Below are 27,394 nucleotides of genomic sequence, written 5' to 3'. Positions count from 1 at the left end.
TAAATTTCAGATAGTATCATTCAGGGGTCATAATACAGATTTATAAATATACTTTTAAACAACGTTAGAGAATTTACGAATCTGCTATTGACAATTTCTGCTACATTAAATCAAACAGTAATAATGCTACAATTTCACACTAATTTTGAAAGCGATATTGATCATTACTATTGACTGACAAACTAGCTTCTTCGTGTCCTTGAAGGTTAACAGCCTACCGTTATTCTTTGGTTTGTAACAAGTCGAGGGTTACTTAGCAACCAAGAAGTTTACAATTTCTAGAGGTTAAATCTTAAGTTTTTCAATTTAATTTTAGTTTACTTTGTGATTCATAAATGTCATTTTCACCAGAAAAGGTATGGACTCAATTTTTCCTACGTTTTTTCTTTAAACAAATCGAATTATTAGAAATTATAACCATACTTTTTGAAGGAACCATTTGCACCACCCAGAGCAAGAAAGTCAGGATTATGGACTGATACTTTAAAGTCTGGAAAGTAAGTTTATTAATACAATTTATGTATAAAACTTGTCGTCCTTCATATGTTAGTAATTTGTTAATTTACAAATGTACAGACTTGTTATTGCTAACACTAATCAAAACAGATCATATCGTTCAGACCCTTCTTTAATCTTTTCCATATGATCATTTAACAGTGCACATATTCAAATTATCTAAATTAAACTTACAGTTACCTCTTTTCTATACATTTTCAAAAAATAGAATGAATTTAATGAAGTTTGCAAGTCAGTAAGTATTTTATCATTAATCTGAAATTAATACATTCAAATAATGTTTGAAATAATTATTACGCTGAGCTCGTGGACCTCTTTTTTAACTGCATTTATTAAAAAAATAGTTTTTGAAATTCGAGTCATTTTCCTTTTCATAGGTAATAATTACAATAATTATGAATGTGCCAAGAATTAAAGTGGCAAGCGACAAAGCTAGTCAGGAACCTTTTGGTTTTATAAATTTTTTGATAAAACTAATTTTTTAAATAAATTAAGTTCAAAATTCAGCTAAATCTTTGCAATTTCAAAGCGAGAATCTCTATATAAGGAGATTTTTTCAACTATATACTTACTTCAAGAGACTCATATTTCATGTAGAAGCTTACAGAAAAGTGGTTTGCTTAATTAGACATTAAAAAGTTAAAATATAAAACATGTTTTGTTATTTATTCTTATAAGTCCTCACTTCATAGAGAAAATATCATGTTAAGTTAGTCACTCCTACAGGTCCAACGCTGTTGTGTCATATTTTGTCTTGTCCACAATAATGTGTTTCAAATTTCAAATAATATATGCCCCTCCTGAAACATAATGCACTGTAATAGCTAAACTTGAAAGTACAATAGCTATTCAAACTAATTCTGCCCGTAAAGATCTAAGAAACCAGTGGAAATTTCCATTAAAAAATAAAATTACTCATATTAAATGTTTCAGTCTTTCTTTTAAATATTTTTTCTGTTTAAATTAGATCACTATCAAGAAAAGATTCTACCAGTTTTATTGACAAGTAAGTTTATGAAAAAGAGAAACAAAATTATTTATAATTATCAAATGTGTTATTATTTAAAGTAAATTATTATCATTATTTTTTGTTTTCAGTGAGAAGCTTAGATCTTTAAGCCCTTTGAGCAGAGAGGAATCAGAGGATGGTGAATGTTTTTGCAGTATATTTATTCATTTATGACATTAGTTTCCTTATTTTAAAACAAAGATTGTAAGATGGATAAGTTTTAATAACTTTGGGAATAATGTTAATGAAATAGAACACTTACTACAGATATTGGGTGACTTAGATTATAGCAGGGAAGAAAAATCCTGGAGACTAAGTTTTTACAAAGAATCAGAGTGACCTACGTAATTAACTTTATTGCCGAACCCAAATGGGATCCATGTAAATTCATTTAAGAAGAGGCGAACTTACAGATGTAGTATGATTCCTGAGGCGTAAGAAGTATGCTTACCCCATCTTGAGTATGACTATGAATTTCATTTAATATTAAGAGTAGTTAGAAGCGGATACTGTATGGATGATTTGACGGCAGTTTGATTAATATTACTGGATGGAAACTTAATTATTATACTAAGTTACGTTAACATTTGGGGGTCATTGGAATCCAGAGCCTGTTTTCAATGAACAACCACCCTCCAACAGTGTTCTCTCTTTACAGACAAAAAGTAAATAAGTAAAGTAATGTTAGGATGGAGGAACGCTCAAATTCCTTATGAAGCTTGTCCATTTTCTTCTATTTAACTTTTAAGTCATAAATTCTTTGCTCTCTTGTGAAGAGGAGATACTAGTTTTCATCTGCCATTTTTTGGATATGATCTGGAACTAATGATGAGGGACAGCGCAATGAAGATTTTTAAGTATTTCTTTAGCTGATGTTGAATTTATTGGCACCATATTACACCACAGACTTATAGTTCTTAGATTTCACTGATAGGCTCTGGAATTTCCCGTGCAAAATCGACCCACTACTCTTTTTTTAAGCTCCCAATTAAGACAGTAGAAATGGGTGCAATTTCTAACAGTTTTATAGGATAATCCTTTGATTGCTCCAAAGAAACTCCTTTTACCATAGCATTGAAATTTCAGGAAAAGGGCATGCATGTCGATATATTGTTATAATATATAAGATTAATCTCATTTACAGATATACCGTTGATCCCAGAAATTGATGAAGTACAAGACGAAGATTTTCTAGGTGATATCGCCGAAGCACCAGAGTAATTTATTTCGTCATATATTCTATATTTTACTATATTTTTATTTTTGCAAGTATTTTATAGAAATATTTATTTATTTTTAGAATTCCGTCACACATAGCATCTTTTACTCAGCTTAATTCTGAACTGAAAAAAATGGCTGCATTCACTGTTATTGATGATATAAATTTGACTTTTCTTTCAAAGTATTTATATCAAGAGAGTGATTTAAAGGAGGTAATAACTGATAAATACTTATCAGGATTATTTGGATTTGAAAATGACTTCAGTAAATTAGTATTCTTGAGTTTCAGTATTCTCTTCTTGTGCACATTGCTTTCTTTAACTTAAATTCTCAAAGATCCATCTTAAAAATTTTCTTCACCAATGGGTCCACCTATATGTTTGCATAAAGCTAGATTAAAACGGCACGGGTCCAAAGAAAAAGTATTTGTATATCTTTGATGACATACGTCATAACAAGCATGTTTATTCCTGACCAGTTTCGAACTTTCATCCACCATCAGAGGTAGATTAAGCCGTTTGCTGTAGCGATTTCAACTTCACTTGTGTTTCTGTCTCGCACTAAAGATTTTAAATCAATTTTCAGCACTCTGCCAACTGCTATTGAAGAATTTCGATAGAAATCTTATAACTGAAGCAATAGAACCTGTTATTAATTTATATTCTTTTAACGGTTTTGTGCATGATTACTATTTTTTTTTTTTTTTTTGGTGCATCGACTGCCTTGGTCATTAGCGCCCCATTACTATTATTTTTTTAAGTAGTTGTTTCGAATTCCAGGGAGACAGTCGTTGGTCTTGGGACTTATTGTTCACCGAAGTCAGCTCCGATCTGCGATCAGAATGGGAGCAACAGAAATCACCTGACGAATGACCATCGACAACAATCTTTATTATAATAATATAGAACACTAGTATTGGTGGAATTTTTTCATGTTGAGGAATTTAATTTTGTAAAAATTTTCTATCATGGTACAGACAGCTAAACAAATTTAATGATGAAATCCGTTTCAAACTTATTGAGAATAAGTTTTAAAGAATCATTCCGAACGCATTACATGCGCTAAATGATATCGAACTCACTGATATGATAACATTACATTTTGAGCATAAACATGGTGTTTAGAGAATTCTTACATGTAGGACCATCAGTTTTATTTAGTACCCAGCATTTTTAAAAACACGTAAACTTCAATAATCATGGAGGATAGGTAAAATTTCCTTCCTGCATAATTTAATTGTGAGGGAAGATCCATTTCCATTTTTAGGTTTGTCCGATGCTGAAATACACAAGAAAACAACACTTGGATAGAGTTCAGCTAACAAACGATTAAGCAAAGATATTACTTAGGGCTAAAGACTGGAATAGACAGTTCCTGTTTATATTGAAAGCTTGGAAACAAAAAGAATTTTCCATTTTCTTTTTAGTAATTAAGAGGAGTATAAATTCTACTCTGCTTTATTTTTCTTGTTAGTTTTTCTAATTATGGTAGTCCATTTTATGTTTACTTATTTACTAAATAAGAAGACTTTCTTATTGTATTTAGTTGATTATTTTCATTGTTTTCTTAGTAAAATAAATGTTATTACTAAAGCCATAAATAGTGTTTGTATCTACATACATGTTTCTATCTGTATTTTAGAATAAAAAACGTAAAACAGTTTTAATATTAATAGAATTAGTAAACGTATATATAAGTTTATGTAGAAAAGAAAAATTAGTACATTTACTATTTTTATTGGTGGATATTTATTGCTCAAATAAATTTAGATTTTATTAATATTTTTGACCTTTTTAAATTATCCGTCCTAACCTGAAGCTGTACGAGTAATTTGCGAAACATTTTTTAAATTAGAAGAGATAATAAAAGTTTTAGGAGTGCTGTTAAATGCCTGAGCCGTCTCCATTCTCTTCCTAAAACATCTCTAGAAAATCTGGTTAATTCTTTTAATTACTTTGGGAAGCTGTACGGTAAGTGGTCTGTAGCTGAGAGCATAACAGGCTGCATTGCAGTCTGCTCCAAAAACAACAAAAATAACTTAAATGTCTTTTTGTTCAGGATTTGCAGAGGAGTGAATTTGCTTTGTGATGAACTACATCCTTATGTATTTGTAATCTTTTGTGGCCTTGAAATAATACTATTCTAACAATCTAGAAAGTACTTTTTTTTTATTAATAGCAGTCAATCTTATGCCTTCAAAAACGCCAGGGCCGAAACTTTCCAAACACGACACCAAACTTTAGGAAGCGCTATAGAATTTGAACCGGAGCTATAAGATTAGTTTTTTGAACACAAAAAAGGTTACAAGGTCCAAAAACCTCAGATGTTCAAACGCCTTAAATTAATCTTAGCAAGGAAAAGTGAAAAGAAGAATAATTAAGTCTAACATGCAGTATATCTCAGAAATCTGGGAAGGTCCCCTCTTTTAAATTTTTCTACATCGAAAGTAGAGGTACTAATCGATGACTTTTCTAGATAACCAAACTAGCGTAACATTTGAACATCTATTGAGGTGCTTGGCACTCGGGTTTTTGGACACGTAATAAATGAATTTAATCCATTCGTTACAAACTAATTAAATACTAAATTAAAATGTAGAATCAGTAGCTTGCAAAAGATGAGTTCTAGGTGAAAAAAAGAATCAGTGTAATTAAAAACAATGACTATTATTAAATGGTGTTTAGTGGTTTGCTTCATTGCAAATAGTTGTTGTGAAGTAAATTTTAAAGGTTTTGATGATTCTATCCTTTATAAAATAAATTGGCCTGGAAAAAATGGTTTGGATTTTTTGGTAAGTACAGTTAATTTTTTTTTGCGTAGTGGGTTCTGATTTTTGGAAAAGGTGGTGAATTATCTGTATTATTAAAGGCACTTTGATTTTTATATTTCTGATTTAGGAAAATGTTGATGATGCTGAATCTATGTACGTTGTCTCAAGTGACAAAGAAAAATATCAGTGCATTTTACCACAATTGAAAGAAAAAGAAAAGGTATTGCCTTGGAAGTTTTGAATCTCTTGTTACGTTAGTAAAAATAAAATTTCACTTTAAAAAAAGAGTAAAATTGTATGTTTCAGTCTAATGACGAGGATTACAATGGACCAAATCCAATTGAACTGTTGTCTTCAGTTTTTCAGCATTCATCTTGTACATCTTTGGTAATTATAATTTTCTACAATTTTTTTATTTCAAATGTTGCACATAAGATGTTTAGTCCTTGAGTCATAGTTGCTGTTTCTGTTAAAAACTGGGAATTATCTCACTAGTTATAAGTGAAACAAGACATTAATTTGGCAACGAACTAGCGAACAGAAAGTATCGAACTATTTAGGGAATTCAATTCTGCTTGAATGTCGTCGTGACAAGGCAATCTCTTTTAAAATGTGTCCGTTTACTAAAGATGACAAAATTAGTTTTGGACTTCCCGAGAGGGGCAAAACTCAGTCTCAACTTAGGAATAAGAGAAGTATTGATTAAAAATTTCATGCTAAGCTCATATGTAAAAAATTCATACAGGTTAACTTCTAAATCTTTATTAATAATTTACTAAAAGTTAGATTACATTGTAAATGTATAAAAGTGCAGTTTAAATCTCTGATTCTAAAGAAACTTTTTATATCAGAATTTATCAGAATAAGCAAGGCCAAACTAATTATTATTGACTTGCATTTTTATTTCAGTTAGAATCTTATTGGACTTACGAATTATGTCACGGAAAGTATGTGCGACAGTACCATGAAGAAAGAGAAGGTACCAAGGTCAAAATGCAGGAGTACTATTTGGGAAAATGGGATAAAAGTATGACTGCGAAGTTAAGTATGTTTTGCAATTACATTTTTTGATGAACAATGTATCTAAGCTGTATAAGTCTAGTTCGATCGGTTCTGTATATGTAACACGTGTAATAAGTTTCTCCCAACTGCAGAGTGAGAAATGAATAATAATAATAAAAAAAAGAAATTAAATATTTGAACAACATAAGACATTTCATTACCACTGCATCTACAGCCGTCCTTTTAAAATAATAAATTGAATTATTATTTTTTAATAGCAAAAATTTTGCAGTAATCTTTGTCAATGTTGGCTATAACCTTTTATATCGTATAAAAGGTGATCATTGTTCGAGAACTGCACAGGCAGGTCGACTAAACTAGACTTACGCATTAAATCTATGGTTTTCAGTGACATTCTTCAACATCAAATAATCGTTTCTATATCGTGCTAAACAGGTGCAGAATTTGATAAAGATCGTGAAGAGGGAAAACCACTGAATCCACCAATGAAAAAATTGGATGGTATTAGCCTACCATATTTACAATTGAATTTCACTGATGGTACACTTTGCGATCTAAACAACAAACCAAGACGTACTAACGTGTTGTACGTTTGTTTTGCTGGTGGAAAAAATGATATATTTCTCATTAAAGAAACATCAACTTGTGAATATGAAGTAATCGTTATCTCGTCAGAGTTGTGTAAACATCCCAAGTACAGGTAAACTTAGAAACAGTATACTTTTTAGATTAGATACAGACAATTAAATACAGATGATTAAAACAGATACTATCTATTTTCGCATTAATGAATGGTACATAGCGGATTACCGGAGAATGATTCAACCCTATTTGATGATTATTTTGATGGGTTTATTTTGTGATCCTGTCCAATGATTGAAATTCGCCTTTTAGTGGCTACGCAGAATGTCCTAGGGGATTTGGTTATGGGATAATCAATAACTATTCGAGGGTTTACTTTTTCAGCCAGTATCAATCATATTCATTTTACTCTTAAATTCTCTTACCGCCTGATGCAACGTTACGGATTTTCAGTCCTCGACAGTTGGTAATCTTCTTTCACTAACCTGTCGCTAGGCACCATCTAGAGTTCTTTATTGTCATCTTGAACTTTCTTATCCTCAGGTATTAGAATTAATAGAAAAAAAATAAGCTTAACATTTGACAGGATGTACTGATCAAGGCGCATACATTAGCGCTAATAGAAGCTAAAGCGAATGCCTAGGAGAAGAAATAAATGGGTGAATAAATTCAGTTGTCGAAGTGTTTGCTACAAACATTCTTATAATGATTGTGGTAGGTTGCAGCAACATCTGCCTCAATATTTATGGAACTTGCTTATTATGGCCAACTGCCATCAAATATTCCAGAAGCAGGTTGTATTTAGGGAAAGTTAAATAGACATTATCCGAAAGGAATTTTAACTAGACAATTATAAATGTCTCCTTTTCCAAAAAAGTAATTGAAATATTGTCATTTAAAAGAAGTTAACATGTTTATTGTTTACACAGACCTCAAGTGACTGGCGAGAATGAAATTAATTGTATACCAGTTGATGATGCACCGAAAAAACCCTTGGGCATGGTAAAAATGGAAGTGGACAGTTTTAGACAGAGGCATTTATCAACTTTCGGTGTAAGTAGCTATGTATTGAAAAAAGAGTTTTAAAAAAAGCAAGCTTAGTTGTAAGTAAAGTTTTAGCATATAAGATGTGGATAAAATATAAACGACCAGCTCGAGTGGATAAAAGATGAGAGAAGATTAAAATGATTAGGGGCGCTAATGACCTCAGCAGTCGATGCGCCAAAAAAAAAAAAATATAAACGAGTATTTTGAATTTAGCTTCCTTCGGATGCACGAGATGATGTTCGAGGTCTTTAGCTTAGAGGAGGATTGATTCCTGAAAGATACAATGACTTTGTGGTTTCAGCATTTCTGGTCCTTCTTAGAGATCTTTTGAGATCAGTAGCTGACTAGAAGAAGATACACCACACAGTTGCCCAAAGTGTCATCACTTCTGAGTCCTTCAGTTCGGGGAAAGGATTTTTTATACTTTTTCTTATTTTAAGAAATCAAGGTATTGACTCCAAAATAAAAACAAGCAATCTTGAAGAAATTCTAAGAAAATGCCCATCATAGGAGTCAAATGAAACAACGTACTATGGCTGGCAGATTGACATCGATGTGCTTCAGGTAGAAGATTCGCTTAGCTCTCTATTATTTATTAGTCCTTGCACACTGTTTATTGTCTACAAAGTTCTTCTTAAAAAAATAAAATCCGTCAGGGATTCTTATTACCTTTACCAGAAGACCCGATTGTCTTTGGTAACCGTTCCTGGTAACTTCTTAAAAAATGAATACAGACAAAATGAAAATATGTTTGTTTCAAAAACATAGATCCAATTAAACCACGATAGCGTAAGTCTAAGCTGGATACTTTGCTTTACGTTTATCTCGCTTCCCATAAAATGTGTGAAGTCCTAGAAGAATACTCTGTATTGTGGAGAATAAGGCATTCCAAGGTGTTTCTGGAAGGGACTAACAATATATCGTTTAATGAATCTGCTTGGCAGTAAAAAAAAGTAAATTTCTCTAACGAAATCATCTGTGTAAGGTGTTCTGTGGAATCCTGGAAATGTGACCTGGGTCAATAGATCACGGGATCAGTAATTCACATTGGCTTATACTTAGGAGGTGCTTTAATGAAAAAAAAAGTGTTTATATTAAAGGAAGATTTGAATTAATTTTGCTCGTTTATATTTCATTCATGCTCGTCATGTAAAGAAAATTATAGACTATAATAATTTTTTTTTTTGTAATTCAGCCCACTGCCAATATATATACGATAAATATATGTATTTTTAGTTTAAACTGTGAAATTTGTCTTGATCTTGCTGTTTGTGGCCATTTTAATTTCCCTAGGTTTTATTTTATAATTACTTTAAATTTTATTTAAAATATTTATTTATTCACTTTCTTTAGTTTAATTTCGGAGGAGGTAATTTTTTGGTTATCATATTAGGTTTTGTTTCTGTTTACTTTTTTCTTTTAAGTTTCTTTTTTTGTTTTGTATATTTTTTATTTATTATGTTGAACTTTTTGTACTATATTTATTGTTCTTATCTCCAGGACTCCAAGAGTGATCACATGTTCGCTGTGTACTCCATTGATGAATACAAAGACAAGGTTTGTTCTTTACAATATACAAACCTAAATCTATTTCTTTCTCTTTCTTTCTTTATCTCTCTCTCTCTCTCTAAATGATTATACAATGATAGCTCTTATTATTATTGTATACCATTAAAAAAGTCTTCTCTACTCTATTTCAAGTAAGGTATTTTTAAAAATTTGTATTTTCTTCGCGGTGATTGTGATTTCTTCTGGAGTATGGGGCTTTAAAACTAGATATATTTTTTTCTAAGTATATATATATGTAAATATGTATATAATTAATTGCTTTAAAATCAATTTTGCGTGTGAAGTGGAAATTTTATTATACTGAATTACTACTAGAATGAGTATAACCGCTTGGAAGTAGATTTTTTGGCCGTTCAAACATACTTTTTGCTGCTCAACACAGATGCTCGTTTATTTTAAATTGGGATTTAAGTAGTATGCAATTATTTCTCAATTCAGGACACTATTCCGGATTACATAGCGAACAATTAAGAGAAAGACGTTCACAGCAGATATTGTGATATAAGATTCTACATGAAATGGCCCAGAATGTTTGTTTGTTTTTTTTTTTAAAGATTTTATATTCATCCAGCTGAACATAAATTTTCTGTTTTTATTTACTATTGCTTTTCCTTCTTCTTTTTTATTTTAATTTTTCAGCAATCCCTTTACCCACATTGGTTAAAGAATTAATGGCCACGAATGCAATGGTCCACATTGATGGTATTTTTTTTCTCTCTCAATTACGTCAAAGATAAATTTAGATCGTTTTAAAAAATGCCTAGGATGGAAGGATGCAAGTACGTGTTGAACTAAGACCGTTGGACAGTGACGAAGTGGACGCGGAATTGCCAAGCGCTTTGGATGTGGACGAAACGCCTGTTACAGCTCATGGATCTTCTTCGCCGCCAGCTGAACAGGAAGGATCATCAGCGCTACCGGAGAGCGAAGAAAGTAGCATACCTCTTTCAAGCAGAAGTGGTGGCCATCCTCCTTCTGGTGATGGTCATCGTAGCGGTCCGCCCTCTCCACCAAGCGAAAACGATGTTAGGGCTGCTTCATTACCGGATGTGCCTCTACAAGTGGCGGATTTTCTTCTAGGAAAAGCTTGTCTTCATGGGGTAAGTATTTTTACTGATTATACTTAGTCTCCACCTCATATAGCTTGAGGTATAGAGGTTACCGATTATACTAGATTAGGATTAGAATTAGAACTAGATATCGTGTTAGACTTACTTTACTGGTCTCTTGAGGTCTTTTCAAGATCCTCTTTTTAAGACCCTGTGCTTTCCCTATTTTCCGCGAATTATCTGCTGGAGTCTCTAGTCCCAGAGATGATTTCTTATTGCAAGGAGAGGATATCAGGGATACATGGGATGTATTTAATTGATGATCACTCTGTAGAGATGTTTCCTGTGGTCGTCGTATCTAGTTTTTTACTTGCAGCTTAACAGCCCATACAGGACGCCTACCTCGTGACCCCTCTCCAAAAACTATCCTAAAATGAGTCTTTATATTGAAATGAGAAAAGTAAAAGTTGTTCATCTGTGTATGGAATCTACTGAAAGTGTCTATAGGAAAGCCTAGTAGCCATTTTCGAGAATGTGAAAAATTCGTATAGTAAAGAAGTATTTCCACTTGAGGAATTCTGAGATTGCAGTCAAGTCTCATAGTATGGCCCAAATCTAAATATAAATTCTCAGGTTTTTGCGATCTTGCCTAGTTGTAAAGATAAATAGAAACAGTGCAACAAGTGAGTCTATGCGTTTTGTCTTCTTAATTCTCAAACCATAATTTGGGACCTCTAAGATAATAATACGCCTTCTAACATATTTGTACTCATTCAAAAAATATTTTTCGTCTCCCACAAAAAGAAAACTGAATGAAAAACCTTTTATTCCATTCTAGGGACAAGATTGGTGGAAATATAAATTCTGTTATGGTGGTACTGTGGAACAGTATCACATTGAAAAAGGAAAGGATGGTACCACTAAGAAAACATCAATATCGCTGGGAGTGTTCGACAAAGAGGCGCACATTGCTTGGATAAAAAAGAATCCACACAAGAGACCCAGGCCATTGGGTTCGAGGACTTTTCTGTTTCACTACTATAATAACGGTGATATCTGCCCGGAGACTGGTAAACCCAGGGAGACACAGGTAAGTTGTTCTTAGGGAGGGACAGGGATCAAAAAATAAATTCATCATTTTATTTTAAACGCATGTTTATTGTATCCCTGACTGGTTTCGGACTTTTAATCCATGGTCAGAGGTAGATTAGATCAGTTTAGTGTAGAAATTTTGACTTCACTTACGTTATTGTCTCGCACTGTGTATTTGCTGATTCTGAGGTCTGATCTCTTGAGGAATTAATTTCAAGAAAAATTATGGAGAGGTTCTCTGTTACGGCACCTTATAATAAGCCCTTATTATGAAAATTGAAGTCAATTAACATTTTAGTTATAAACATTCTAACAATATCAACTATTCCTTAATTTATATTTTTTTTTTTTTCAGGTGAAACTGAAATGTATTGAAAAGAAAGGTACCGTATCCATGTATCTATTAGAACCACAAATTTGTCAATATATTCTAGGAATAGATTCACCATTAGTTTGTGAATTCATAGATAAAGTTGATGAATACGGATTAGTTGAATAAAATGGATAATAATTTAGAATAATTGTAAGAAATTTTTTTTGTATAAAACTTGTTGAAAAAGATTCATTTTTATATATATATATATATATATATATTTTTTGTTTTTGCTGCTGATCCTTAATTGTGTAATTGTTTGATGGGTTCTGTAATTTTTTATGTAAATATGTATTCTACAAAATTTGAAATTTAAAAATTTGAATTGATCTAATGAAATTTTAAATCACTAAACAGAGGTAAAAATAATTTCTTTGTGTTCCTAATTTATCAATTTACATTCTGTACTTTAATTTATTAAAGAAAATATTTATTGGTTGGTCAAGTGAATTATTTATCTCTGATTTAATACTTGATCCCGTTTATTCCCTTATTAATTTAAGGTCATTAAATTATTTTACCGTCAAAATAAGCTCTTTGAGAAAGTAATGATATTATATTAGTAAGTATGGCTTATTAAGAAAACTAGTTCAAGTCTCGAGAATATCGGTACTTTTCATTTTCCAAAGATTTGTCATAGGGCTAATTAACTGAAAACAAAGGACAGTTCGTTTCTATTTGGTCCAGAAGTACACAACCTTTTTGATGTTTGAAGAGCCCTATAAAGTTGCATTTTTTGGTATTTTGTTTTTGATTTTTTTCTGTTCACAACCATTTTCAGAAAAACACTTTTATTGACTTAATGGAACTTTAAAAAATATTTTTTTTTTTTATGAAAACTGGCAATTGAAAATTTGAGGCGAACAACAGGTCCCCTCTTCAAAAAGTTGTAAGAAAAGGTAAAAAATATTGTACAGCAGCTGTGCTTATGTTTTGACAGTGTGGGGCCACAATAAATACAATGGAACGACTGATTTTAGGAATGCCTTCGTATTCTTTTTAGTGAATCAAAAGTACTACTTACTTTGCTATTCAACAAATCAAAATTTTTTTTTTTAAATCAAATTCAGTTGAAAAAGATTAATTTGGCGGCAATGAGCTTCATCAGCTGTGACTTTATGTTTAGTTACCCCAAATGTTGCATTGTAGTGATGGGCAGAACGAGTCCGTCTTTGGACTCGTTGGATTTGAATCAGTTCCAGGGTTGGAATCGATTCCAACAACTCGTTCACCGATTCCGGTCTCTGTACTTACCCTATGCATTAGTAAAAATGTCACGCAATTCATTAAAAAATATCATTAAATGTTAGCTTTCCCAGTTAATAACAAAACTATATTTCTTTAACACACATTGAGTACTATCCCTAATTTCCAATTGCACTGATAAATATAAAATTAACAACGTAACACAAAAATTAACATAAAAATAGACTAGTCAATTATAAAAATTAAAGCAATGCTGTTTAGTCATTATCTAGCTTGACCACTGGAAGACTGGAGTTAACGTGCTTCAAGAGGATCCAAGGTAGAGAAACGGAAATGGGTAGGAAATTATTCCCATAAAAAAAATTCTAACCCTTCAAGCAAAATGATAATTACTCATAAATAAAGAAATATTTATTTACTAGGACTTGTATATCAAGCTTTAAAAATATTATCTTATTATCTTACGAAAAGAAAAAGCTGTGTGCTTAATCTTTAACATAGCGCTGGACACTCTTATTCTTATCTTCATTGGGTAAGTTTAACCGTGTACATGCCCGTGAGACAGTCAAAGTAACACTGAGCCAAAATTTAGTATTACCTAATTGGTTTACTTACTGCAGTATCCCTCCCACTCTATCACCAATTTCACAAACATTCATCGATTGGAAATAATTTTTAGTTAAATATTCGTTTTATTTGAATACAAAAAACATTATAACGCTTTCTTAAGATGATTTTAATTTTTAAAATTTGTTTTTGTCCATTACTCTTATATAATACGAAGAATTTCAAATAAAATATAATATACAAACACAATGATCTAGTATGCAGGTGGAGTCAGTCCTCGTTACCATAGCAATGGAACCGTTAAACAACTCCGGTTCCAGCTCCAGCAATTTCTATTGGCTAGATTCAGTGAACGAAAAAATGGAACGAGTCCGGTTTCAAAAGGATTTAAATCACTCCGGATTCGACTCCACCAACTCCAGTGGATTTAACCAATGAAAATGCTAGAGCTGGGCCGGAGTCGTTTAACGGTTCCGTTGTCATGGTAACTACGACTGACTCCACCTGCACACTAGATCATTCTGTGTTTGTATATTATATTTTATTTGAAATTCTTCGTATTTTATAAGAGTAATGGACAAAAACAAATTTTAAAAATTCAAATCATCTTAAGAAAGCGTTATAATGTTTTTTGTATTCCAATGAAACGAATATTTAACTAAAAAATATTTTCAATCGATGAATGTTTGTGAAATAGGTGATAGAGTGGGAGGGATACTACACTAAGTAAACCAGTTAGGTAATACTAAATTTTGGCCCAGTTTTACTTTGACCGTCTAGCTGACATGTACACGTTCAAGCTTACGCCAATGAAGATGAGAGTAAGAGTGTCCAGCGCTAAGTTTAAGATTAAGCACACAGCTTTTTCTTTTTGTAAAACAATAAGATAATATTTTAAAAGCTTGATATTCAATTCTTAGTTAATAAATATGAGTAATTATAATTTTGAAGGGTTAGAATTTTTATGGAATAATTTCCTACCCATTTCCGTTTCTCTACCTTGAATACTCTTGAAGTAAGTTAACTCCAGTCTTCTAGTGGTCAAGCTAGATAATGACAAAACTGCATTGCTTTAATTTATATTTGACTAGCCTATTTTTGTGTTAATATTTGTATTACGTTGTTAATTTTATATTTATCAGAGCAATTGGAAATTAGGGATAGTACTCAATGTGTGTTAAAGAAATATAGTTTTGTTATTAACTGGGAAAGCTAACATTTAATGATATAATAATATAATAAATTGCGTGACATTTGTTCTTATGTTTAATCGTTCCAAACCTTCTGCTGCCTCATTTTCATTTTTATTTGCCTAAATTTTTTGGGGCGGGGCGGAATCACTTTTTTTAAAAATAGGGATTTGAATCAACTCGTTCCACCATCGGACTCGTTCCAATGGAACGAGTCCGCTCAAATAGCCCATCACTATTGCATTGTGCCTGCTTACCACTACCAAAGCTAAGTTGTGTGTAAATATTCCCTGACATTCTTAAACATAAAAAAATAACAAAACAATCTCCTTTAAGATTTTATTGATTAACGTATTGACATTTTACAAACACTGGCCAAAATAAGATTAAAAAAAAGGTAATCAGTTTTGGAATTTTTAGTTTGTTTACTATATGTGTATGCTATGTTTTGATTTTTTTTTAAAAAGATTTAATCAAAAAACACACATGCTAAAAATTAAATCCTACCTATAAATTTGTAGGTTTTATTTGTGCTTTCAAAATGCTCATAAATTAAAAAATTAAACATTATATATGTTTTGAATTTCACTACGATCATTAAACATTATAGATAATGTACGATACTGAAAAAATTCTAGTAGTTTTCTCATAAATGCGATAAATCGATCTAGTTTTAATATTTTTTTTGTTTTTAAATTATCAAGAACTTTCTTCTTTTAATTTATAATATATACACACAAGATAATATCTTGTTTTTACCAATAATTCTTTACAAATAGATATAGTTATACAAAAAAAAATGAAATAAAATGTGACTTAAAAATGATTTTTTGGCTCTTTTACAAGCGCTATACAAAATAAAAGAACTAAAAATAACTAATTCCAAAACTAAGTGTAATAAAGATAAATACAATTTATTTTGAACAATATAGTGTAATATTTTAGAATTTTTCAGTAAAATTAAACATTTACACCAACTTATGTAATATTAAAAAGTTTGGTTAAAATTAGTTTAAAGAGTTTAATGTAAAAGTGGCTCTAACTGTGGGTTTCGAATCCATGTCACTGGATTTTTATAAATTTAGACATTTTATAAAAGGGCAAATGCCTGTTTAAACGAATACGAACGCCATTTTTTAGTTATAATTCCGCAATGGGTCGCTCACATTTGAAGGTAATCAAATATGTACTACTTCAATAATTTAACTATTAAATTAAAAGGATTGCAAGTTTAATAAACTTATTTGTACAATGAATAAAGCGACTTACTTAAAGTGACTTACTACGGTTACTTTAGAATCTGAGGGATAAGACAATTTGACAGGAATGATTTCTGTACCCAATGGCCATAATTTCAAGAACCATGACATCTCTTGTCCATAAATAGAAGACATCGACCTCGAAGAAATTGCCTCTGTAATGACCTCAATTATCCCAAGCATTCTTTCCTAGAGGATGAAATAAATCATGTAGAGGCTATCCACTCTATAAAACCCTACCTATTTTAATTTTTGCACTTCAACGAGAGTAAAAAGTCCATTGTGCAAAATCAGAGCCCATTAAGGCTTCAAAATCAGATTATTACAAACAGGTTAAAATTTTATTAGTCAAATTGAACATTACAATAGCTTTTAGTTTAGTTCTACTGAAAAATGCTTCAAATATACAAAAATTTAACTTAGTTTTAGTTATAAATGGTTGTTGAAGTTACTAAACTTGTGGATATTTATTTAAACAAAAATTATATCAATATAGCTTATTTTTTTTACTTATACAATGTATTTTGTATCTAACATCAAAGCTAACTATTATCATCTAAATACTTTTCTTATTTATTATTTTTTTTTAAGAGTTCTAACTCTCTTTATATATGAACACCAAAAATTAAAGTGCTTTTTTCTGATTAGAAAACTTGGCGTTGAATTATAGAATCATCATCGTAATTAAATATAGTTTTTCCAAAGAAAACTTTTAACTGATTTTAGATCCTTAATTCCCCACAAAATGATGTTTTATTTAGTTATAAAAATTGTATATAAAAGAGAAATTCTTTACTTTTACTTATTAGAAACTTATGTTTAGTAACAAACAAACAAAAAAAAAAAAAAAACTTAAGATGTATTTTGAGAAGGAAAAAAAACTGATGTTTTTTATACATCCTTAGTGCAATACAAATTTTTTTTTTTCATCATATGTATGTTTTCTTTCTTCGAATTTATATTTAGGTTAAAAATATTATCGTCTACAAAGCAAAGAGAACATTATAATACTATACTGTCAGCGTACAAAAGGTTTCACGCTTAAATCGTGATTAGAGCTTAGTTTTCTGGATTGCTTTTTCTTTGTTTAATTCTGATAGGTTTGACGATTTTCTTCCATCTTCTGTGATTGGTTCAGTAGAGAATGCCAACTTTCAGTTAATTTCGGCAACAACATTTTATTTATTAATTTAAGTGGTTGTAGTCAGGGTCAAGAAGCCCGTCTGGAGTGTAGAAATTACGGCAAGTGTACACATCATACAAGTAGAGCAACATTTCTGCGATGTAGATTAGAGATGTCTGGAGTAGCTTTTGATTTTTGAAAAGATAAGGTTTTCAGAATATTCTACTCGAAACTTTAGCCTTTAGCGGCTAAAGGCACAAAATTCTTTGATCAACATTTCTAATTTGGTGCCTAAGTGTTCCAGAATAATGTAGAAACTATCTTCTATTAATATCACATTAATCTAAAAAAACATATCGTTTTTTTCTAATGTCTTGTGGAGTTCATGGTCATGTGGGGTATTTCTCCGGCAAAAGGGAGGAGAAAGTTTTGTCAAATTCCTTTTTTTTTTTAGTCCTCGACTGGGATATTTGACACCATATTTGTGAAGCACCCAGAAAGAATGTACGGCTTCACAGCATTCAAGGAGCTAGATGGGTTGTCGACAGTTTAAAACACATTTGGAGAACATGGATAGCATGATGAATATTGTGATTTAAGGGATCATCCCTAAATAATGGGCTCCTATCATTTCCAGTTTCAACCATTTGTAAGATCAAGGTGGAAACACCCAAATTAACGGACTGTTTACGCTGTGAGATTAGGTTCAAGGTCTACGGGTTCCAAAGATATTGGAAAAAAGCTTAGGCTGCTTTTCTTGAAACTATTTTTTTTGGATTTGTTCAGGCTAGCTGGAAATTTTCAATACCTAAGGATTTTAGACCTAGATTCGGCTTATGCTGCTTTCCAGGCTAAGTTACCATAGTGTGGCCGAAGCCTTCTAACTATAACAGCAAGATAAATCGAGATCTACATAAACGCACTTCTGATTTTCCCGTACTTAAGCGCATTAGTCGGGCACTTTGAACTACACAATTTTTACTAGTACTTGAATGCGCGCTTTTAATGGAAGTAGAGGTTAAAATGACATTGATTTCATGTAAAATTGATTATCAATGTAATTCAGTAACATCCAGCCATTATTTAATTATTAGATCAATGAATCCCTTATATTAACTGATTCTATCATTTTTTAATAATTGTAAAAAATGCTACAAGTTATTGGATTAGATGTTAGTGAAATTCTCTGGTAAAAACCAATCCTCTAAAGATGATTCAAGAATCGATCAAACAACAAATCTAAAAGCAAACAAACTTGCTTGGATTGGTTATCCTGCATTGCTCTATAAATGAATCTATAAAGCTTTAAGTTCATTTAGCTTTTTGTTTCATTTTTTTCTTTTCTCGTGTGTAATTTTTTATTTTTTGCAATTTTAAGAATAAATTTAAATTTTGATTTCATCATAATTGTTGGATAATTAGTCATCAGCACAATAACTAGAATTTTGATGATATGTAAGTAAATATGATCCATTCGCTTATTTTTTAAAAAAATGCTTCATTCTGTCTGAATTATCACCCAAATAATCATAGATTAATACAAAAATGGATTGTCAAATTTAATAATAATAAATTGAAGTTAAGATTGAATAATTATTTCATATTCGAATAATTAAGCAAAATGCAAGATTGTTACTGTGCGTTTTGAACACTGTATATAAGAATTAAAATTTTAAGCAAATTACTAAAAAGTATCTTTTTTATATAAGGAAAAAGATTTAAAGCTTTTCTTAAAAAAAAAGAAGAAAAAAGTCTACTTACAGATGAAACCTTAAAAGTTTCAAATATTTACAAAATAAAAATAACCTAAATTATTTTTAAAAAAAATGATATAATCTATTTTAATGTAAACCTTAACAACAAGCCATAATAATTAATTTAAAAAATAAAATAAAATACAAAAATAATAAAAAATAAAATATCACACAGCTTACAGTGGCATATCTCCCTGATTTTAAATCATGAATTAAAATATCAATTCCTTAAAATTTACAAATAAAATCGATCAACATAGAAATTAAATAAGATATTAATATCAATCGATATTTTGCTTAAATTACGATACGATGTACATACATTTTTTTGTTTTGTTTAAATTAATAACAATGCTATTTTGCATTCAATTAAAAGATTTTTTGCCACTAAAAGAAGAATTATTTCTCTAGATCTTGAATTATTAAAAATCGGAAAATAAAACAGCTTAAAAGTGGCCCTCGTTGCTACACTACTCACGTTAATAATAGAAATGGAACATTTAAAATATCTTTAAAGTTACCATTCCTAAAAAAAAAAGATGAAATTAATGAAGATGATTTCCATTTTTTTTTTCCTGTTTAGAAATTTTGGATATATCATCCCTTGAAATTAAAACTATCTTGTAAGTTTTCTGACATGAAAGCTATACCTTTCTTTGTAATACAAGTTTATTTAGAAGAGATGTGTTCGCCTAAGGTTTATAACCTGGCCAGGCACGATATTTTTCATATTTTTTAGGACATCTACCAGATCGCCTGATGTATGCACCAAAATCACATGCTGGTACTGTACACACTCGTGTCTCTATGCATCTGTGGACAGAATTAGAAGATAAAACAATATGTATGTTTTAAATACATCCATGATTTTTTATCTTATTCTAAGTTCTCAAAGCTCTAACTTTGATTAATTTTGAAACAAATTTAATTTTCACTTGCTAATCCTTCCATAATTTTTAAAAAAATCAGAGACGAATTATCAACACTTTCAATTAAACAATGTACCCCACCAATATTAATATGGCTAATTTGTTAACCACAAAAGGCAAAAAAACATAATTAAACAATGAGTTACACGTTTTAAAGCTCTGAAACAAAGCCAGTGGAGTTTGTATCAGAAACTATCGAAACAATTATGGCAAAAGATTAAATAAATAAAAACAAATAATACTTACAGCCTATCTTGATGATTAAAATATTCTTTTCCCTTCTTGTATTTGGTACAGTCTCTTTGTTTGTCAAAACAATCGCATGAACAAGAACCATTAGCTAGATTTCTCACTGTATATTCGCTGGGACATTTACACCTGTATCAAGAACAGAAAAAAAAAAATACTATGTAAGTAACCTCCTTTAATAAAACTCTATGCAAAATTCTCTTTACACCTGTGACATGATTAATAAAAACTGTGACATAATTTAAGGTAATGAAATATGTTTTATAACTTATTGACAGAAAATGAATACGGTACTTTTCAATAGTAATATTAATACTATTTTATTAGAAAGATTATCTGTTACTGAAGATTAAGAAAATGATAAATCTGCTTTCAATCTTTACATTGAGTGCTATTTCTTGATTTTTCATGACATCAAGCATGATAAACAGAATAAAATTAAAGTAAACTAGCAATGGTAAGATATATAGTTTACTTTTTCAACTTAAACTTTTTCTAATCATTTATAACTCATACGACGTTAATAATAATTTTATGTTAACACAGTTTTAAGTTTCCGTACACAAGACCGGATAAGGGGAACAGAAATTATTGCCAAATCCAATTTTATGGCACATTTCAGACTAAAATTGGCAATGATTTCTCTCCTCTTTTGGATGAACTAGTCACCAAAAAAGGATAAGTGAGTAGTATGGATTTTAAGTTGTTTTATGGTAAAAAACGATATTTATAAACGAGCTTAAATGTTACACACTTTCCTAAATTTTACCAATTCAAATTTACTAAATTATCATTTATTACCTCCAGTCCTGTTTTTGCCCGCCTTATTATTCAATCACAAATATCACAGAGAAATTTATGCTTTGAAAGAATGCTGGTTAATTTCTTGTAAATTAAGATTTCATTGTAAATATTAAAAAAAAAAATTACGGCTTGATTTATTGGCTTTCTTAAAGTAATGTAGACTATTTAGAATTCATTATTCATCTTTTTAGAATTATAACCTACATTTATGATCGAGTCAAGCTTTTATCGATTAATAGGATGATATAAATATGAAATATCTAAGTGAACATTATAAAAAAGCTGAATTAAATTACAATTCTAATATGAAAACGGTACGCATTACTTCTTTAAACGAATCTTAGTACTCTGAATAAAATTTCCTGTTTAGAGCTATAAAAAGAAACTTTTGTTTGATTTTTAAAAATCAATAATATTGTGAAAAGTGAAAAAATAAAAAATAAGTATTTGTCCTGAATATTTTCTGAACACTGAAAATGAACTCTGGCAAACATTAAGAACGTCTTAATGTTTGAAATAAAAATGTGGTCCTGTACAATTGGTATAGAGAAAATTCTATTAATTAAGTTGTAGTTATTCTATTAAAGCTATTAATTTCATTTTTTTAGTAACACTTAAAAAAATTATGTAACATAAAAAAAAGAAAAAAGTCAACAACCTGTTATAAGTATTTTCTGATTGTAGTTTGTGCGCAATAGTGTCTCTCGGCATTTCATCATTTCGATCATGGCATTCACACTCTGTATGATTGTAGAACTGTAATTTCTCGACTCTGGAAGCTGTCCTTATAATATGTCGGGTCCCTGTGTAATATGGTACTTCAGTGCCGACCTGTTGGGACAATAATTGAAAAATTACATGGAATAAATGACAATTAGAAATGAATGAATACTTTTAATAAAAGAAATAGTACATACTTTTGACCATTTATTTATTTAATTCCTATAAAACTGGTACAAGAGTCAAATTTTGTTTTATGTGTAACCAAATAAAAGACCAAATATACAGCATTCTTTGACAGATAGCTTTTTAAGGATTTTTGGCCTTAATGATAAACACAAATTCCAATTATCTTTATAAACAACACAAAATAACAACTTATAATGTAGTAGAATAGGAAGGTCTAGTTGTTTTTCCGGTAGATTGAGAATTTTAGACATTAGAATTAAACAAAAAAGTCAAAGCAACTCACTCTTGATTGATTATTTAATGTTTCAACTGTTTTCAGCTGACTTTTTACAGAGGAACTTTTTGAATAAATTACAAAGACAACTTGGCTTTCTTCGGATGGCTGACGCTGGCTAGTCTCCCTAGTGAAAGGCTTGGAAAAAAAGGACCTTTTTTCCTGATTACAGGCAAAATGTGGTCGGTAACCTTCTGAGAAATTTTGTAAGAAGTAATTACTGAAAGAGTAAAGAAAGAAAGATGTTCTATGACAAAATGTAAGAGGAGTTTTGTGGATAATCTGGCTAGACAGAGCATGTAGCTTCTTAATAAGCTATTCATGAGAAGACAAGCAATGTCAATAATACTTACCACCAAAACATATCCCGCAAAGACCAGTAAAAAAGAGTTAATGTGGTACTTCTTAAGTTAAAACAAACTGCAGGGCAACAAGTTCAAAAAAAAAAAAAACATTGATCTTTTGAGTAGCTTCAAAATGTGAAAAACAGGCAAATTGTTTGAAAAAATGGTGACTTACAGATCAGACTCATCAGAAGATTGTGAAACATTTGACAGAAAAGAGTACATAGGCTTGTAAATAAAAGTCTCAGTTGGTTTATGCAGCATCTTCTATGTAATGCATTAAATTTTAGATTTTTTAATGAGTAGCTACGATAGCAAAAATAGTGTAACATAAAAAAAAAAAAAAATTTGCTGTGGTACAATATTAGAGTTACGGTATCCAGCTAGTGTTCGCCCCTGAATAGGATGACCCAAAGTTTTACCCTCGAACTACCTCTGAGATACTTTGTAAGTTATTCGGAGGTTTGCCAGGTTGATTAAGTTTTGTTAATGTTGTTGGAATGGGGGATACCCACAAGAACGTGGAGTTTCCTGAAGATGTGGAAAATCTATTTCTCCCTAAAGATCCAAATATCTGCAATAACAAAATAGTTAATTGAAAACCTTGCTTATTATACCCAAATACTATGTTGAAAAAGAGTTTATTTTACTTTAAATAAATTCATGAAAAAAGGATCTAATGAATAATTTAAAACCATTTAATTGCTATTATTTATTTAAACAAAAGTTTTGTCACAAAAAAAAAATCTTTCAAGCTTGTGTGATGTAATTAAACTATCTACATTAAAAATTAACCACGGTTTTGTTCTCTTAATTGTAATCGAATCTTTTTTCAAATTAATTTAAGTTTAAAAGAAATAAATGTTTAAAAAAATAAAAAACTAATGAAATAGAAGCTTATTAATTAATTAAGCAATAAATGTCTGAATAAACTAGCACTTGTCTAAAGTAAGTAAAAAAACTTACAGCACTTTTTCTGTTTTTCAACGAATTCTTAATAACAACTTTCTTTGCATTCTGTGCATTAATTCACCACGCATTATCATCGCCTGAATCACTTTTCTAATAGCTGCTTCTGGATATTTTTGCCGGATAAAATCATTAATGATTGTATGCTCTGAGACTTGTACGCCCACAGCGAATCTTCTCTTCAACTGTTTCTCAATCTTCAAGAAAATATCATGATCAACACTTGTCGTGAATTCATCTGCACCAGCCAATGAGCCAGACATGGCTGCATCCAATGTGGACACTTGGAACAATCTCAGTGCTTCGTCCACATGTCGTTCGGTGGCGAATGGTTGAAGTTCCATTTTGGCAAGGGCTTCAGAAATTCTGATAATTGCTTCCAGTTGTCTCACTGTGATGGGAATGGAAAGATTCTTTTCATTATCTAGTTGATGTTTCAGAGTGCCTTCTCTCATTAGGACGTATTTTGTTTTCAGTTTTTCGCCAGCTTCTTGGGAAAGTCTTGGACCACATCTCCTACGACAATAATTTAAATATTTTTTTAACATTTGTAGCGACAGTTCACCATCTTTCGGCTCGGAAGATGTGTCCGTGGTTTTCATGTGTATGTTCATAATATGTTTAGCTATGGTGATATCTCTAGCTTGATTGTGTTCATCTTTTACTATGAATATCATGTCAAATCTGGACAGTATGGTAGGCATGAAGTCAATGTTTTCCTCACCTTTAGTTTCATCCCAACGGCCAAATACAGAATTCGCTGCAGCCAACACAGAACACCGAGAATTTAGTGTAGTCGTCAATCCGGCTTTAGCAATGGAAATTGTCTGCTGTTCCATTGCCTCATGTATGGCCACTCTATCATCTTCTCTCATTTTGTCGAATTCATCAATACATACTACACCACCATCGGCTAAAACCATAGCACCTCCTTCCAAGGCGAAATTCCTGGATTGTGGATCTTTGATCACTGAAGCTGTAAGCCCGGAAGCGGATGAACCTTTGCCAGAAGTGTAAACAGCTATTGGACTTACTTTATCGACAAATTTCAACATCTGCGACTTGGCCGTACCTGGATCTCCCAGAAGGAGAATATTTATATCGCCACGGCGTGTCAGACCATCTGGTAACTGTTTTCTGGAACCACTAAACAACAGACACGAAATAGCTTTCTTGATATCTTCAAAACCGAAGATACTTGGTGCCACTGATTTTGCAATTCTTTCATAGATGTTGGGTGATGAAGCTAATTTTCTAAACAAATCTTCTTCCTCAGCTGTGAACGATGTGGTAGAATTTCTACCGCCAATAACATCAAAATCATGCGTGACTCCGATGACACGTATATACGGGGCACGTACGCCAATAGTTTTATCTCTAGTTCCGCCACCTTTCTTAGCAGATTTATTCTTTTTAATGGAATACACACCAAGTACGGAGACTCTATTACCAGGTACTACTTTATCACATAAAAATCTATCTACATACAGTTGAATATGCCTTGGCATCTCACCTTGAGGAACCATATCTGTGGGCTCTTGCAGTTTCAAGATCTGAAAATCCACACACTCACATGAATCAGTTCTGATCTGATAGGGATCTAATGGACATTTTGTTTGCCCAGTCTGTTCAGTATTACATCGCCTGGGTAGTGCATACCCTTCTAGGCCAGGTCTTATGGGCAGTTTTGGCACAGTATTTCCACAAGATCTACACTGAATGGTAACAGATACAGCTTTAGCTTTAATACCAGAAGCAGATACAACAATACCAGGTATTTTCACCAACTGTGACACCATGTTCGACTTTAAATCACGTAATGAAGATGGTACACCATTCGAATGTAACATAATTTGTACACTTTCCACTTCCTCTTCGCCAGGTGGACGTGGTGATGTGACAGTATCCGCAACATCAGTGGCAGCCTCTTCAAAAACTGGCAAATGTTCAGTAGGTTGTTTGTGCAATTTTTCAGCCAGTTTTTCATCAAAAGAAGCCAAATCCTCTAAATTCACTTCTAAGTAGTACTTTTTCAAGTTGTAATTTTGTTTAAGCATATCTCTGTATTTATAATCAAAATTACCTGTGTGAAATTGTTTAAGAAATTCTTTAAATTTAAACTTAACACTTTGTAGGTCATTGCGGGTAACGCCTGGTGCAGACTGACTGAAGTTATCAGAGAAAAATATTCCAGCATCATCAAAACCTTCCATTATTTTGTTTAAAAACACTCTTTAACTATTAAAGATGAGACTATCACTGATTTATGAAACTATTGAGAACAACTCATAGTAAAGAACAAGAAGGAATGTTGCAGGTTATAACAGTTTTAGGCGGGAACTTATGGCTCCAACAGAGCAACAAGCGGCAAGGTTACACTTGTTTGCCAGAGAAAAGTGGGGGTCCCCTCCTACTAAACCAATAATTCTCAATGTGTAGAGAAAGAGAAATGGTGAAGAAATTGTATTAAGAATCCTCACTATCTGGCGCGCACGTAGCTGTGATTTAATATCTCCCGACATATTTGAAAGCCTAGCGTAATTTATATTTTTTATCATTTTCTCACTTATTCTGCTTTCTAATGCAAAATATCAGATGCACAAATAGAGAATGTTCTGCATTCAGCATAATTATCTACGCCTACAGCTGCTGCAAATCTGCAGTAAATCTATTGAGAGTAATCTTTTTAGATTTCTTAGAATAGACGATAGGAAGTATTGCTGAATGAACGACCAATTTTAGCGTCAATAAAAGAGTAGTTCCTTCACAAAATTTGATCAACTCATCTTGACTAAATTTAGCAGACGGAATTTTTTTTTAAAAATTAAGCTAAGCTTTTCTCTTCTCATTAAGCGGGTGCAAGTAAATGGGTAACAAAAGATGCCACCGAAATAATCGATTATCGGGATCTGAACAAGTTTTTTAGAAAAGTTTTTTTTACTAAACTGCAAGATTACAATCGCTAATAACTTTTTAGGAAAGCGGAAATCCGGAAAAACCCATTAAATAAGCCATATTTTTTTTTTAGTCTAGTTTTCAAATTTTCCACTCCCGATGCTGTATCTTCATTTATTGCGGAATTACGTCAAAAAGCTGATCGGGTTTCATAAGGACCACTGGTTTTGATAATGATTATGGAAACTACATAAAACATTATGAAAAATGACGTTAACCCCGTTTCGATAGATCCTCAGTTTGAATCCCGAACCAGTCATTCATAATACTTTTTTAAATAAAACGCGGGATTCAAACTGAGGATCTCCCACTTACAAAGCCACGCCCTTGACCACTAGACCAAAACCTGCCCCTCCCTGGCAAGAGATTCTTACCGTAATCATAGGTCAAGAAGTCTTGCATATGGGGTACATTAAACTGATGTGATGATTGCTTTTATTTGATGATAAAACAAATTTATCCTGATTCTCCCATAACCATTACATGACACTACATGTTTTAATATCTTCAATTTTCTTTCTTGTTCTTTGTGTCATAAATTACATTTTCCGTAGTCAGAGGACTTCCCCAAAACGTGTATTTCTGGTGGAAAATTAATATTGAAAACCGGA

General features: G+C 31.4%; 4 protein-coding genes across 8 annotated transcripts in view; 2 read left to right on the top strand and 2 right to left on the bottom strand.

Moving 5' to 3' along the window:
• The first annotated feature begins 197 nt into the window (after positions 1-197).
• On the top strand, positions 198-4,527 carry IFT43 (intraflagellar transport 43). 3 transcript variants are annotated; one of them, XM_074116681.1, is made up of 7 exons: positions 199-356; positions 433-497; positions 1,484-1,522; positions 1,615-1,664; positions 2,670-2,742; positions 2,826-2,958; positions 3,526-4,527. In XM_074116681.1, exons 1-7 carry the CDS (start codon positions 336-338, stop codon positions 3,616-3,618), a joined length of 474 nt encoding a protein of 157 aa, XP_073972782.1. In that variant the 5' UTR covers positions 199-335; the 3' UTR covers positions 3,619-4,527. The 3 variants fall into 3 exon arrangements, with proteins under 3 accessions (XP_073972784.1, XP_073972782.1, XP_073972783.1); XM_074116683.1 differs by lacking the exon at positions 2,826-2,958 and having other exon boundaries at positions 198-356; XM_074116682.1 differs by lacking the exons at positions 199-356; positions 433-497 and adding an exon at positions 656-751.
• A 695-nt stretch (positions 4,528-5,222) lies between these two features.
• Positions 5,223-12,701, top strand: LOC141448341 (endoplasmic reticulum lectin 1). Of its 2 annotated transcripts, XM_074116674.1 has the most exons (10): positions 5,224-5,537; positions 5,644-5,736; positions 5,823-5,903; positions 6,426-6,561; positions 6,975-7,239; positions 8,051-8,174; positions 9,669-9,725; positions 10,502-10,837; positions 11,625-11,876; positions 12,234-12,701. In XM_074116674.1, the coding sequence occupies exons 1-10, from the start codon at positions 5,406-5,408 to the stop codon at positions 12,375-12,377; spliced, it is 1,620 nt and encodes a 539-aa protein (XP_073972775.1). In that variant the 5' UTR covers positions 5,224-5,405; the 3' UTR covers positions 12,378-12,701. The 2 variants fall into 2 exon arrangements, with proteins under 2 accessions (XP_073972776.1, XP_073972775.1); XM_074116675.1 differs by lacking the exon at positions 9,669-9,725 and having other exon boundaries at positions 5,223-5,537.
• Positions 12,702-16,263: 3,562 nt separating this feature from the next.
• The window catches only part of LOC141448344 (uncharacterized), a 430,320-nt gene continuing 419,189 nt past the window's right edge, over positions 16,264-27,394 (bottom strand). For both annotated transcript variants that reach the window (XM_074116678.1, XM_074116679.1), the window contains exons 4-6: positions 21,991-22,163; positions 20,526-20,657; positions 16,264-20,163 (exon numbers count right to left, since the gene is read on the bottom strand). In XM_074116678.1, coding sequence (XP_073972779.1) covers positions 20,043-20,163; positions 20,526-20,657; positions 21,991-22,163 — 426 coding nt within the window. In that variant the 3' untranslated portion in view covers positions 16,264-20,042. The remainder of the gene's footprint in view (positions 20,164-20,525; positions 20,658-21,990; positions 22,164-27,394) is intronic.
• Positions 22,206-27,127, bottom strand: Mcm5 (Minichromosome maintenance 5). Its single transcript, XM_074116673.1, has one exon. The coding sequence runs from the start codon at positions 26,039-26,041 to the stop codon at positions 23,843-23,845; it is 2,199 nt and encodes a 732-aa protein (XP_073972774.1). The 5' UTR covers positions 26,042-27,127; the 3' UTR covers positions 22,206-23,842.

Source organism: Rhodnius prolixus, unplaced genomic scaffold, assembly GCF_049639745.1.
Source record: "Rhodnius prolixus isolate KJV_2025 unplaced genomic scaffold, Rpr scaffold_19, whole genome shotgun sequence".
Lineage (NCBI taxonomy): Eukaryota > Metazoa > Arthropoda > Insecta > Hemiptera > Reduviidae > Rhodnius > Rhodnius prolixus.
The sequence above is the reverse complement of the archived record's forward strand: the minus strand, read 5'-3'. Positions and strand labels throughout refer to the sequence as shown.

Excerpts from the sequence above, each read along its gene's own strand:
- Mcm5 (XM_074116673.1), bottom strand. The coding sequence starts at position 26,041 with ATGGAAGGTTTTGATGATGCTGGAATATTTTTCTCTGATAACTTCAGT.
- IFT43 (XM_074116681.1), top strand. The coding sequence starts at position 336 with ATGTCATTTTCACCAGAAAAG. Across the intron at positions 1,523-1,614 it reads TCTACCAGTTTTATTGACAA|TGAGAAGCTTAGATCTTTAA; the intron begins GTAAGTTTATGA and ends TTTTGTTTTCAG. Across the intron at positions 2,743-2,825 it reads GATATCGCCGAAGCACCAGA|AATTCCGTCACACATAGCAT; the intron begins GTAATTTATTTC and ends ATTTATTTTTAG.
- LOC141448341 (XM_074116674.1), top strand. The coding sequence starts at position 5,406 with ATGACTATTATTAAATGGTGTTTAGTGGTTTGCTTCATTGCAAATAGT. Across the intron at positions 5,737-5,822 it reads AATTGAAAGAAAAAGAAAAG|TCTAATGACGAGGATTACAA; the intron begins GTATTGCCTTGG and ends TGTATGTTTCAG. Across the intron at positions 7,240-8,050 it reads TGTAAACATCCCAAGTACAG|ACCTCAAGTGACTGGCGAGA; the intron begins GTAAACTTAGAA and ends TTGTTTACACAG.